Raw genomic sequence first — 14,603 nt, forward strand, 5'->3', positions numbered from 1 at the left:
ATGATAAAACATGGAAAAATGTTAACATTTACGGGATCAGGGTGAAGGAATATGGGACTTCTTTGTACTAGTTTTGCAACTTTTCTCTAACTTTGGAAATGTTTCAAAATTTAAAAATATTCAAAGTCTGGTGCTAGCAATTGATTAATGTTGGAATACTCAGCCAACCATTTCTACTACTTAAATACTGGTCAACTAAACTCAAACATGATGCAAAAAAGTGGGAATTACTTTAGATTTTTAGGAATTACTTCAGATTTACTTATTTTGTAACAGGCAGAATAAAAAGCACCTATGTCACAACTAGAAGGACCTGCAACTAAGATATACAACTATGTACCGGGGGTGGGGGGGTGGGAAATAAAGTAGAAAAAAGAAAAAAAAAGAACATTTCCTCTGAAAATCTTAAAAAAAAAAAAGCACCTGTGTGTTACTCGTGACATTAAAAAAAAACATGAAGTCCTGTGCATTTTTAAACTTGATTTCATTTACGAAAAATTAATGTATTCTAAAAGCAAATTTATTGAAGCTTAGCATATCTGCATTATACAATGTGTATATCTATATTTGAAAATTACATAATAGTTGTTCAGTTTATAAAAACAGGAACATACAGGTAAGCAAAGACAAATAATCCCACCAATCAGAGAGAAACCCTGCTAATCAATTGTTTTTGTGTGTTGATATAATGCACGTTATACATAACACTAACAAGTGGTGACATTAAATTTCCATGCTTTTTGAAAAGTGATTTTGGAATGAACAAAATTGAATTGCAATTTACTTTATAAGCCGATGCTACATTGCTAATGCTATTAAAGTACTTTGTAGGAAGTACCTTAATAACAAATAATACACCCTGTATGGTGGATGGACCGGTATGGTTTTGTGAAAGCCACATTTGAAGAACGACAATCCTTTTCAAAAAGCCGGCACTTTACAGGAATTATCTTCCTCGTCCTGCCAGCCCTGTAAAGTATTATAAGCTTCTGATGTTGTATCATCATCCCCATTTTACAGATAAAGAAATAGAAGCACAGACAAGTGAAATAACACACTTCAAGGCACACTATTTAGTGGTGAAAGCTGGAGTTGACTCAGACTCCTCCACCTCAGGAAAGTTAAACTTTGAGTCTGATGCTGAAATATTTTTAATGCTGTCAAATTGGGAAAAAATTACATACGTTTGTACAAATATTCACATATTCTGGGTATATTTTTCTTTACTAATATTTTATCAATATAAGAAAGTTATATAATGCACAGGAAAGTATTAAAAATATATTTTAGTTAGGCCTGGATAAAATTTGCAATGCCAAATGAGAAAAACAGGTTGAAATGCACAAAAATAATGTGTAAATTCTGAGTATTTGGCATCACTTAACAGTTAAAAGCAATGTTAGTATGTAAATACCATAGGAATGTCCAAACAACAGCAAAAACTTACAATTTATTAGGGCTTTTGTTAAAAAAATTTTATGTAAAAAAAATCCAGACATCCTCTTGATTTTAAATTTGTGCCAATCTATGTGTCAATTTATCAATTATCTGAGCTGTGGCTATATCACTGAATTTCCTGAGTTTGACAAGTCAAAAAGATTGTGATTACTGAAGAGACTACCTCATTGTCGCCTCATGTGCAAGTCAGAGGTGTGGAAAGCCATAAATATTGGAGATGGAGGAAAAAGGAGAGGTCAAATGCACCGTTTCAGAGTCAGCATTCTTTAAAGACTTTCTTTCCTTGGCTGTGGCCCTCTATTTATTGGACCTGTTCCCCTCCGGATGGACATTTTAATGTTTTATATTCAAATGATCTCATGTCTCAAGATTTGATTATTCTTTTATTAGAAAACACGTAACTCATAATTGCTACTTTATAATTTTTTAAGTTACTTTCCAGAAAAACACCCCCTTCCTCAGAATCAAATATTTGGCTCTGGATTTAGGTGAGTCTTTACTATCCTAATCTCTTCTTCACATTGTAATTGGCGTCGACAGGTTACCTTTCTGAAATTCCACCGATGTATATAAATCCTATGCTAATATTACAAAGCAATTGGTGTAAGAGAGTCAAGCAAAACAAAAGCATGGCTGATAGAAAAGACAAAAACTGCACCATTCTCTTAGTTATTTTAAAAAACTTTAACAAATTATAAATATAATACATGCTTAGTTAAAAAAAATTCAAATATACAGAAGAATATAAAGTGAAAGGGAAAAGTCCCTTTACCCTACCTAACTTCTAGCCCCATCCTCTACAGCTGCACAGTCTAATATGGAAGCCACAAGCTATATATAACTGTTTAAACTAAAAACAAAATTAAAAAAAAAAATCCAGTTGCTCTCACTAGCTGTATTTCCATTGCTCAATGACCACATGGGGATACAGGCTACCATACTGGACAGTGCAGACAGAGAAAATTTCCATCATCAGAAAGTTCTTTGCACAGTCGATTGGTTACTGCAGAGGAGTGACCATAATTAAGAACTAGCATAGCCTTGTTATTATGAGTTCTTCATATATTCTGGATATGAGTCCCTTTTCAGACATAATTTTCAAAGATTTTCTCCCATTCTGTGGGTTGTCTTTTCAATTTCTTGATGGTGTCCTTTAAAGCACAAAACTTCATTTTGATTAACTGCAATTTTTTCCCCCTTGTTGCTGCTTGCGCTTTTGGTGTTTCATCTAAGAAATCATTGCTTAGTCCAAAGTCACAAGGATTTACTTCTGTTTTCTTGTAAGCGTTTTATAATTTTAGCTCTTATATTCAGGTATATGACTCATTTTGAGTTAAAATTTGCATTGGTCTAAGATACAGGTCCTTTAGCATGTGGCTATCCAGTTGTCCTAGGACTATCTGTTGAAAAGACTACTCTTTCTCACTGAATGGTACTGGCATCCTCGTCAAAAATCAATTGATCATAAATGTATGGATTTCTGGACTCTCAATGGTATTTTTATATTCTGTCTATCCTTATGCCAGTACCAGACTATCTTGATTAGTGTAGCTTTGTAATAAGCTTTGAAATCTACTAAATGTGAGACTTCCAACTTTGTCCTTTTTCAAGATTGTTTTGGATGGGGGTCCTTTGCATTTCTGTATGAATTTTATCATTTTGTCAATTTCTGCCCCAAAAAAGCCAGCTTGGATTTTGATGGGAATTGCATTGAATCTGTAGAACAGTTTGGGAAGCACGCCATCTTTAGAATGTTAAGTCTTCCAATCCACGAACGGAGATGTCTTTCCATTTATTTAGGTCTCCTTCAATTCCTTTCAACAATGTTTTATAGTTTTATTTTGTTCATCTTGATGCTACTGTAAATAGATCTTTTCAAAAATCTCAATTTCAGAATGTTTATTGCTAGTATAGAAATGAAACTGATTTTTGTATACTGATCTTGTATCTATCCTGCAACTGTGGAACTCATTTATTTGTCTTTAAATGAATTCCTTAGAATTTTCTACATGACAAGATCATGTCATCTGTGGATACACACAGTCTTCCTTCTTCTTTTCCAGTCTGGTTGCCCTTTACTTCCTTTTCTTGCCTAAGCTGGAACTCTAAGGACAATGTTGAGTAGAACTGGTGAGAGTGAGCATCCTTGTCTTATTCCTGATCTTAGGAGGAAAGTCTTCAGCATTCAGTGTGCCGCCATTAAGTAGGATGTTAGGCGTGGGCTTTTTGTAGAGGTCTTTTATCATCTTGAGGAAGTTCCCTTTTACTCCTAGTTTTTTGCATATTTTTACCACGAAAGGGTGCTGAATTTTATCAAATGCTTTTTCTGCATCTATTAAGACAATGTGGTAATTATGGTAAATTTCTCCCTTATGAACATAGTACAGTTGATCCTCGTTATTCACGATTCTGTATTTGTGAATTTGCCAATTTGTAACATTTATTCGTAATCCCAAAATCAATACTTGCAGCAATTTTACGATCATTCACGGACATGAGCAGACTGGTGAAAGTTTTGCGATCTCTGACGTGCGTGTTCTCAGCCGAGGTCAAACAAGGCAACGCTTTGCCTTTTTGTTTCAGCTCTCCCACAGAGACAACCGGAGGACGGAGAAGGCAGGGGGCAGGGCAGTGTAGCACAAGCAGCTCTGGGGCCAGTTGGATGGGATGGAATCCCAACTCTGTCACCTGTTAGTGGGGTGGCTTCAGGCAAGTCACTTAATACTTCTGAACCTCATTTTCTCTTTTTTAAGATAAAGAAAACAATCTACCAGGATAAGTTGTTTTTAGGATTTAAGATTATAATCTACTTGAGTTGTGTATATGTATAAATACACACACACTCACATTTCCCCTAGAAGCAATGGCTCTGTATTCACTAATTCAGTATTCATTGTGATACTACAGAACATAACTACTGTGAATAATGAGAATTATTTGCATATTACACTGATTTTTGGATGTTAAACCAACCTTGCATTCCTAGGATAAATCTCACTTGGTCATGGTGTACAATCCTTTTTATATGTTGCTGGATTCAGTTTGCTAGCATTTTGTTGATGATTTTTGTGTCTGTATTCATAACAGATATTGGTCTGTAGTTTTCTTGTGTCGTCTTTGTTTGGTTTTCTATCAGGGTAACATTGGCCTCGTAAGAAGAGTTGGGAAGTGTTCTCTCCTATTCTATTCTTGGGGAGAGTTTGCAAAGGACTGGTATTAATTCTTTAAATGTTTGTAGAATACAGCAGTGAAGCCATCTGGGCCTGGGATTTTCTTTGTGGGCTGTTTTAAAATTATTAATTCAATCTTTTTCTTTGTTATTGCCAGTTGCCTTTTTAACTTGCTTTTAGATAGAACCAAAGGTGATAACATTATCTCCTAAGGCTAGTAAAATTCAATAATAAAATACACATTATTAAGGAAGATGTGTCCAACATTTGTAAGATTCAGATAAGCAGCTACCAAGATTATCCAGTAGCAAAATTATCCTGCTGTCTAGCTTTAACATAGACAAACATTTCATCACCTGTTATGTACTTTAATGACCTTATGAACAAGAAATTCCGGCCTGTTCAACCTAAGATTTATATACAAACCTCCTAACTGACATTTGCAGTAAAGTCCTATAATCACAAAGTAAAGTTTGTACGTTTCTAGACTATACACAGATATGCATATTTACATATCTATCTTTAAATCTATCTACAAAAATAGTACCTGTTTCAGAACCTGTTGGGAAGGCAGTGAGTAGTGGAATAAACACCAGAATAGAAATCTGGAGGTCTCAGTTCTGTTGCCAGCTCTAACTTAAAGAAGATGCCTCAATCTGTTTCTCCCACTGATAAAATTAGGTTAAGCCTGATGATCACCAAGGTTCTTTCTCTGGTTCTAGAAATACAATGACTTATTCTACAATAATGCCATTCCCATTTTAATTACTTCAGAGTGGTCAAAATGAAAGCATTTTTGTTATATACACATAAACATATACACATCCATACTTAGAGAATACATCTCCATTCTTAGAGAATAAATCAACTAATTCACAAAATTTTAAAAGAGAAAGAAGAGGAGGAAGTCGTCTGTGGTTAAATAATATAATTCCAACATCTCAAAGTCCTGAGTTTGCCATGAAACAGCTGTTATTCATTCTCTCTATATATACATATTTGCTTTTTCACAATACCTCACTTTATATAAGTACTGTTGCATAGGAGGCATCGTAATTACCATGACTTTCAAAAACAAGCAGGTCACTTTTCAGAAATTCTGAGCCCATCAGAGAAACTGAATGGTATTTCATCAGTCGTCTCTACTGGCATATTACTTCTACCAAACTGACATGAATACTGATGGGTATGATGACTTGAAAGAAATGCATCTGCAGTCCGGCTGCAACGACAACTGTCTGATGGCAGAATATTACTTGAGTTACCAAGATGTGAATGGTAAACACCATGGAATGAGTCTTGAGATGAATGATAACGTCCAGCTTCTGCTGAGGTGGCCGTAGAGCTCTGGTAAGGGCCGTTACACATGATACAAGTTTGAAAGCAAGTCTTCCTTCCTAAACCTCGATGAATGTCTAGTTTAGCAATGAGAGGTTTCCCGACATTCACTTCTTGCTTTTCCTCTACAGTATCTTCCAATCCTGAGTACTGATATGATAAACATACTGTGAAGATGAGATGCTCCTGAAAAGGTAAAGAAATAAGTTTGTTATTTTTATCAACTGTGAAAGTACATCAATCTTAAAATATTATTCATACACAAAAATACAGACAAAACCAAACAACAACAAAACTCCACTCTTGCTCCCCTTCTCCAGGTTCCAAACTTCAAGGCATCCTTTACACACCTTCCCTACACTAAGAAAGGCCTTCCTTTTCCCCTATTCAATACTTTGAATTAGTAGCATTCCAGTTCTTACTACTGAAAGTAGTCAAAATCATGGAGATCTTGTATTGTATTCCTGGTAAACGGTAGAAAGGTATTTTCCAAGCAGTGGGGCGTGGGGAACTCACCTTCCCTATTACTGGAGATGAAGAATGATTCTTTAACGAAACAAGAATCTGGCTTTACATTTAGGTCAAAGTTCAGCTGTTTTTAAAATACCATGAAACAATAATCCACAATCATAGGTGGAGAAGTATAATCGAAATAAGATAATGGACTGAATTTCAAAGATAGAAATAGACTGCCAGTAGACTGCTATGAACAGGGTGACAACAGGTTTACGTCTGTTGTCCTCGTGTAATTGTCAACAGTGCCCACTTCATTCCCCAAGTTTTGGCTGATACATTCTAACGTCATGCAGCTATAAATAAATTAAAAACTCAACTTTGACAAGGATATACTTTTATTAGAAAGCTCAACCATATAGAAGTAGTTTCTGATTTGTAAGTCAATGAGAAATGAAAAAAGATCAAAATAAATTCCAATTCTAATTTGCTAAGTTTTGTAGAAAGTCAGAAGTAGGTAATGATTATTTGAAAATGCTAAGATATCTAAAAGTAGACAATGCTCTCTCTCTCAAACTTCGCAACATGGAGAGTAATCACATACATTCTCTCGCAAAAATCCTCAGCCCAGGATCAGGGACAGAAGACGATATGAAAAGCGTCACTGGTAAGACTCACTGTACATCAGTTATCTCTGCGCTAATCCAATACTCAGTGAAGCAGCACATCTAGGGACTAATACAAGGTTCATGTGCCAAAATGAATTTCCACTTTCATGAAGTTTTCCATTAGTAGTTATGAACAGGGAAAGGAATCACCTTTAACTTTTGAAGTGAACTGAGTCTAGTATAGAGGCAATGCTTGGGAAGATCCTTTGATACTAAATAGCTGCCAGTTTCTTCAGGTGTCCCTTTATTTGCATCTTTTGGATCAATATCTAAGTCCTGTGAAAATCAGTAAACGTTATTAATGAAATCAGTGAAAGTCACAACATTGTCTATGACAATAAAACACCTTAGCATGTATTGCTCCCTCATGAATTCTGGCCTAAGTAGGTAATCTCTTATCTAGGACTAAAAAAACAATGAAAACAACATTCTAGAGTAATAATAGGAATTCTAAATTCTGCACTGATACACTTAAAAAGTTAGCTCTCAAAGGATAGTGACTTTCAAACTATGCCTAGAAACACTTCTTAACCTACTCGAGTTTCCTTTTAAGTTCCAGCCTCATTAGTGTTTTGATTCCTGGATTCTCTCTCTCCTCATTCATCACTTTTGGGAAGCTGCAGGAGGATTTATATGATTCGTATATTTAGGAAGAATAAATGGACATGTCAAAGGCAGCCCTTAACTTTTTCCTCTTTTAGAGCCAACCGGCCAAGAGCAGGAGGTCTGTTCTGCAGCTCGAGAGAGAAGCCTTCAGGCTCTGCCCTGCCCAGTGCCCAGGGAGGCCCATCCTGGTCCAGCGCTGCCATGACTGGTGGACAGACTTCTCTAATTCTGGGGTGCAGTGCTGGACCATTCGCTCTCACACTAAGCAATGTCCTCCATGAAGCCTCTATCAGCAGCAAAGGTCAAGTTTTGGATTTGTCCTACTCCTTGCTTCCTTCTCAATTTACACACCTAGGTAGGAAACAGGGGCAGTGTTTATTGACTTTTTTAGGCCAACACAAAGTACATATCCTAAGTGTTTGGAAAGAACAGAACTAGATTTCTATTCTTCCAATATACTACCACAACTAGACAAGACTTACACTATTGTAATAACTTATATTGGAAACAATAGTTTCTAAAAGAAAATTATTCTTGACATACGTAGAGCACATTTTATTCCTTCACTTTTGATACCCTATTTAGGGTAAGGGAAATTAAAGGCTTCTTTCCTGGGTGAACTTTAGACATTTCTAAATTTGACAAATTTAAGGTATTTTGGCAGTTAAGTTTTTAAATATTATGATAATATTAAATATGATTTAATTTAAATATTATGCTACCGAAATACAAATAAGTATTTCTATATATGTAATATATATATGTATACATATTTCCTTTTCTATTTACCATCAACAGTAAGTTTTCAAAAATTTAGTCTTTTTTTTTTTGAGGAAGATTAGCCCTGAGCTAACTACTGCCAATCCTCCTCTTTTTGCTGAGGAAGGCTGGCCCTGAGCTAACATCCGTGCCCATCTTCCTCTACTTTATATGTGGGACGCCTACCACAGCATGGCTTTTGCCAAGCGGTGCCGTGTCTGCACCTGGGATCTGAACTGGTGAACCCTGGGTTGCCAAGAAGCAGAACGTGCAAACTTAACCGCTGCGCCACTGGGCCAGCCCCCAAAAATTAAGTCTTTAATAAGTGAGGATATATCCTTACATTTACAATGAAAGAGAAAAGGAGAGACTTACAAGTGGAAAATCAGTAACATAGGCGTCGCACATCATTATATCAGGTGGTTTGTGGACTATACTTGTATAGATTATCATGACATTGGAAAACTCAGCTGCAAATCCTAACTGAATCTGAACGCCACATTGAAATTTAAGACACATACTTTCTGGAAGTTCTGAAAAAGAACAATAAGAACAACTTATAAATAACTATTTAAAGGGTGCTTGGTAAGTTTTCTGATAAGGAGCAAACAAATATTCTTTTTTTTTAAAGATTGGCACCTGAGCTAACATCTGTTGCCAATATATTTTCTTTTTTTCCTCCTCCTTCTTCTCCCCAAAGCCTCCCAGTACACAGTTGTATATTCTAGTTTTAGGTCCTTCTGGTTGTGCTGTGTGGGACGCCGCCTCAGCATGGCTTGATGAGTGGTGCTAGGTCCGCGCCCAGGATCTGAACGGTGAAACCCTGGGCCACCAAACTGCAGCATGTGAACTTAACCACTCGGCCACGGGGCCGGCCCCCAAATATTCTTTATGGGGCAAAATACAGCTAGACCTTTTTCTTTTGCTTAAAAATGTTATATAACTAACATATTACTTAAAGACACACACACATACACATAGAAGGAAAGCTCAATATTCTGCTGGTCAAGCAAAAATCTTTCATTTACTGTTTTCTTCCAGTTCTTGTCCCTCTGCATATATAATTTGTACAGTGGTAATCAAAAGTATACATACAATTGTAGATGTATTTTCACTATTGCCTCAATCTTCATGAAAATAGTTTTTAATATAGCATAATGTCACTGAATAGTTTATTACCATTAACAGTTCTGATACTCTGGAATATCTATAATATTTCTGGGTTTTACTTTGTTTTTCTGTCATAGTCTTTACTTCTTACACATACCTAATGCTTTAGGACTGTTGGATACAGCTATTTGATAGTTCCTCACATGCGACAGTTTTCCATTTATACAGAATATAAATATACTAGTTTTACATAACATTTCCAAAACAAGGTAACTTAAATTTTTAAAATGTTTGCCTATTTGACAGGATTAAAAAAGGAAAGAATTATACCATCATAGTTTTAATTTTCTTTTTAATTGAGAGGATCTTCGTGTTTTTGTCTTATGATTTTGCATAAGCTCTTTATTATAAAAAATTGTCTACTTAGCAAATTTGTTACAAATACTTTCTATCTGACCTTTTAGTTTCATTTTGAAAAAGCTTTTGTTTACCGTTGATCTTTACCACTGTGATTTTGTTACTGTTGTTGTTTAGAGCATTTTTAAAGGAAAAAAATCAATTTCAATTACTTATTTGATTATTTGAAATGTCAAGATAATATATTTATGGCATTTTACATTTTAATTTACATGTTAATTTACCAAAAATATATCTCAGAGAACAGACTGTCATGAGAAAAACGATACTATATAGAAGTTCAACAAATACAATTAATTTTCAATTATCTATAATTATCTATAATAGGGGATTGCCAGCATAAATATTTGGGACTCATAGAAAACTGAAAAATCTTTATTTCAGTTAATAAATCAAAGTTACTTTTTCACTTAATAGAATTACCAAAGGCAATTAAGCTACAGATATGATTTCTACCTCACCTTCTTTTCTCTTGATCACTAACTCACTGCTTCAAGCGTCAGAATGCTTAGGAATTTCCGAGGGAATGCTAAGTAGTATTCATAAGCAAACAGTATTTGCTGACCACCAAGCTGTCTCTTTACATGTGTGATCTTATTCAGTAGCAACAACCCTATTAAGTAAAGTACTATTTCCTGTCCCCATTTTATAGGTAACAGGCTTATCGAGTGGTTGGGAGAGACAGGATCAGAACTCAGGCCTGTCTCATTTTGGAAACAGCACACTGCAACAGCTCTCAGACAGGAAGGTCTAAGGGACTACATGAGACAAATTAAAAATTATTTTAAAAATAGAGTAATTTAGAAATGATTATATTTTAACTTTACCAATGGTAAAAATAACGGGTTAAATAATATGTCCAATATCAAATAAATCAGTGTAATATCTATAATGGAAACATTTTTTAGTCTTGGATTTGCCCAGGCTAAAATATTTTCACTACAAAATTGGGAGGAAGGTTGTATATTCAGGAGGAAAAAAAATTCATGATTTAATAAAAGTTTATTATAGAAAGACTTCACAAAAAATAGGCTGTACTGTACCATGTGCCTTGGCCCACTGTAGGTTCCGCACCAGAGACTCTGCAGAATATGCTGTTCCCTGTATTGGATCCGTCAGTGCTCTCTTTTCAGATAGGCTACTTCGAATCTCTAGAGCCTGTTTGCCTTTGGTAAGGTGACATTTACCCATATCTAAAAGACAAGAAGTGAATGTTATTTTTAAGACAAAAATCTTTTCATTAGGTTTCAAATATTAGGCCAAGAACTCCCCTACCAACCAGTTTATAGTCTCAATATCACTCATTCACCCAACAAATATTTACTAAGCACCTACTATGTGCTGGGCATGGTTCAAAGTGGTTGGAATATGGCAGTGAGCAAAGAGACAAAAATATTGGACCCGTTCATTTCCTAAGGTCCCTTTCTAGCTTTTATCTTCTATAATTCTCTTAATGAATCCCTAATATTCTAAGCCTTGAAGTTCACAAAGAGCTGAAAGTATATTTCTTTACTGAAAACGCAGCCATGATAATTTTACATCTATACTCTGTTGAGAAATATGTTCAGAGTAAACAAATGACTACACATCTATGAGAAAGTTAAAATAGCATGCTGTCTTTACCTCAGATTTATTTGATTTTTTTTTTTGTTTTGAGGAAGATTAGCCCTGAGCTAACATCCACTGCCAATCCTCCTCTTTTTGCTGAGGAAGACTGGCCCAGAGCTAACATCTGTGCCCATCTTCCTCTATTTTATATGTGGGATGCTGCCACAGAATGGCTTGATACGCAGTCCATAGGTCCGCACCTGGGATCTGACCCCCCAAACCCTAGGATGCCAAAGCAGAGTGCGTGAACTTAACCACTATGCCACCAGGCTGGCCCCACCTCAGATTTAGTTTTAAAAAAGGAAATAATGTGTTAAAACCACCAAGACAGTTAAAGCATCACCACTGCCCTCCCCTAGCTTGAAGTAATCATTACCCAACGTACTGTGTATACTCCCATACATATTTTAATTTTTGCCCATGTGTAGGTAATAGTAAATAGTATGTGTCAATGTTTTAGGTTTTGAACTTAAAAATGCTATGTTATACACATGCTTCTGGGATGTGCTATTTTCAATCAACACGGCTTAGAGACAGACTTTGGAATATTGATAAATCTCAATTTAAATTTATAAAAACACTGTATGAATAAATTACAGTTTATGATCTTATTTCTGTACACATTATTAATAAATAATAAGTTAAACAATAATATCTGGTTTAGGGAAAGTAGTTATTTATTGGGAAAAAAGATAAAATTAAGAGTATCCGTTTTATTCAGAAAAAAGATTCCAAATGTGTTTGCCATCTTTCAACATTAGTGAGATTAGAGAGAGACAGAGATAGAAATAGAGAGAGAGAGAAAGAGAGAGGGAGTGAGGAATGCAGCAATCGAGAGTTGAGTCTAAGTCGCATCAGCATGTTGGAGGTTGAGGAGGGAGGCTAAGGGTGGTGAGCGTGTGCTAAAATAACTATAGTCACGAGAGAGGAGACACAGAAATCGATGAAAAAAGATGAAAAAGGAAGATGAGTCAATCACAAAAAATCAATGATTAAAACAGGTACAAAAAGCCCACAATAAATGTAATTGAACTAAATTTTCTAGTTGAAAAACAAAGATTATCAGATTGGATTTAAAAAATCCAGTTATTCTAAACGTGAAAACATTAGAAGCATTCCCTTTAAAATCAGAAATAAGGCAAGGATGTCTACACTAATACTTCTTTTTAATAATGTCCCAGAGGTCCTAGCTAGTATGACATTAAGAACATAGAATTCCTCTAAATCAATAAGCAAAGCAAAAACACGACCATACAAAAATGGACAAAAGACATAAACAGATTTTCACATAAGAAGATATAGATATTACCATTAAAAACATGAACAGATGTTCACATCACTAATAGTCAGGAAAAGCCAAATCAAAACCACAGTGAAATACTATTTAACATCAATTGGCAAAAATGAAAATGTCTGACATAAGAAGTGATGGAGAGAGTGCAGATTTACATCATCTCTTGTACATTATGGGGGAGGGGGTAAGTATAGATTGGTGCAACCACTTTGCAAAACAGTTTGGCATTATCTCTTAAAATTGAACACCCAGATACTACAAATATTAGATTTATATAGCAAAGAAACTCTTTTTTTTGAGGAAGATTAGCCCTCAGCTAACATCTGCTGCCAATCCTCCTCTTTTTGCTGAGGAAGACTGGCCCTGAGCTCACATCTGTGCCCATCTTCCTCTACTTTATATGTGGGACGCCTACCACAGCATGGCTTGACAAGTGGTGTGCAGGTCCACGCCTGGGATCCGAACCAGGGAACCCCGGGCTGCTAAAGCGGAACGTGCACACTTAACTGCTGTGCCACCAGCCCAGCCCCCCAAAAAACTCTTGCATAGATACTCCAGGAGACATATAAGAGAACGTTACAATAGCATTGTTTACAATAGCAAAAAAGCAGCTGTAACTCAAATGCCCGCCAACAGGAGAGCAGTTGAAAAGCCTGTAGCACCTTTGCAAAGTAGAATATCACATAGCAGTCGAAATGAGTGAACTACAGCCACACAACAATATGGATCAAGCTTAGTAATATAATATAATTAAAAAAATTCAAGTCCCAAAAGACTACACAGAGCATAACTTTTTATAAAGTTAAGAACAACTAAAATAAAAATATACATATTCTTTGCAGATATATATATAAACTCAATAAAACTATGTAAGAAGCAAATCAAGGGAATGACAAACAAGATTTAGAATGATGGTTACCACATGAGGGGAGGCAGGGAAAGAGGTAGAGGGAACATATCCTTAGATTAGCTTACTGTTAACATCTTAGATTCACATCAAACATCCACTCACAACAAAAACTGTCAACGTTATGTTCAAAGGTAATTTCATGAAAAATAACTAACCTCACTAATTGAATAAATGTTTTTTTCTAGTAGGTCTTGGAGTTTATACAGCAAGATGGTTTTTGGGTATCTTAAATGCCATACTCTAAGAATTAGATAGGTAAGCATTTATTTTGCAATTTCAATCAACTTAATAATAAGGCTGTCCAGAGTAATACAAAAACCACAATCTAGGGTTATAGACAGACAGCTGCAGTCTCACAGCAGCAACGAATTTATTTCATATTTAGTTTCACTTGGACACAATTGAACCTGGAAAGGTGGTTTTTTCCCCCTCAACTCCTTGGCTTATGATCTCTGAATACCTTTTTTTCCTTGAGGACTTTTTAATTAAGTATTCCATAAGATATGAATATATCATAAAATACATAAAATAAAAATATATTAACATATCAATATATAATAAAATATAGATAAAATAAAAAATAATCCAGAAGTTCAAATATAAACTCAAAGCTCACACTGGGATGCTATCACTGACACAAGCTGGTATACATCATATATAGGGAAACTGGTGATTTTTATTAAGTTTTAAAATAGTTACATTATATTAAAAAAAATTACAATAAAACATTTTAGAGTTTCTGAAGCACCTTCATAGATCTCAGTTTGAAAATAACTGACATATTCCAAAGGCTTTATTTTTTTAAGCAGAAG

The 14,603-nt window shown here is 35.2% G+C and overlaps 1 protein-coding gene across 4 annotated transcripts in view; it reads right to left on the bottom strand.

Moving 5' to 3' along the window:
• Positions 1-502: 502 nt before the first annotated feature.
• Positions 503-14,603, bottom strand: part of MALT1 (MALT1 paracaspase) — a 62,893-nt gene continuing 48,792 nt past the window's right edge. For 2 of the 4 annotated variants that reach the window (XM_070512946.1, XM_044774918.2), the window contains 4 exons: positions 11,023-11,172; positions 8,828-8,985; positions 7,238-7,363; positions 503-6,152 (listed from right to left, as the gene is read on the bottom strand). In XM_070512946.1, the coding sequence (XP_070369047.1) occupies positions 5,712-6,152; positions 7,238-7,363; positions 8,828-8,985; positions 11,023-11,172 (875 nt within the window). In that variant the 3' untranslated portion in view covers positions 503-5,711. The remainder of the gene's footprint in view (positions 6,153-7,237; positions 7,364-8,827; positions 8,986-11,022; positions 11,173-14,603) is intronic. The other 2 variants (XM_070512949.1, XM_070512948.1) reach the window with 1 other exon arrangement.

The sequence above is a fragment of the Equus asinus genome, chromosome 7 (assembly GCF_041296235.1).
Source record: "Equus asinus isolate D_3611 breed Donkey chromosome 7, EquAss-T2T_v2, whole genome shotgun sequence".
Classification (NCBI taxonomy): Eukaryota; Metazoa; Chordata; class Mammalia; order Perissodactyla; family Equidae; genus Equus; species Equus asinus.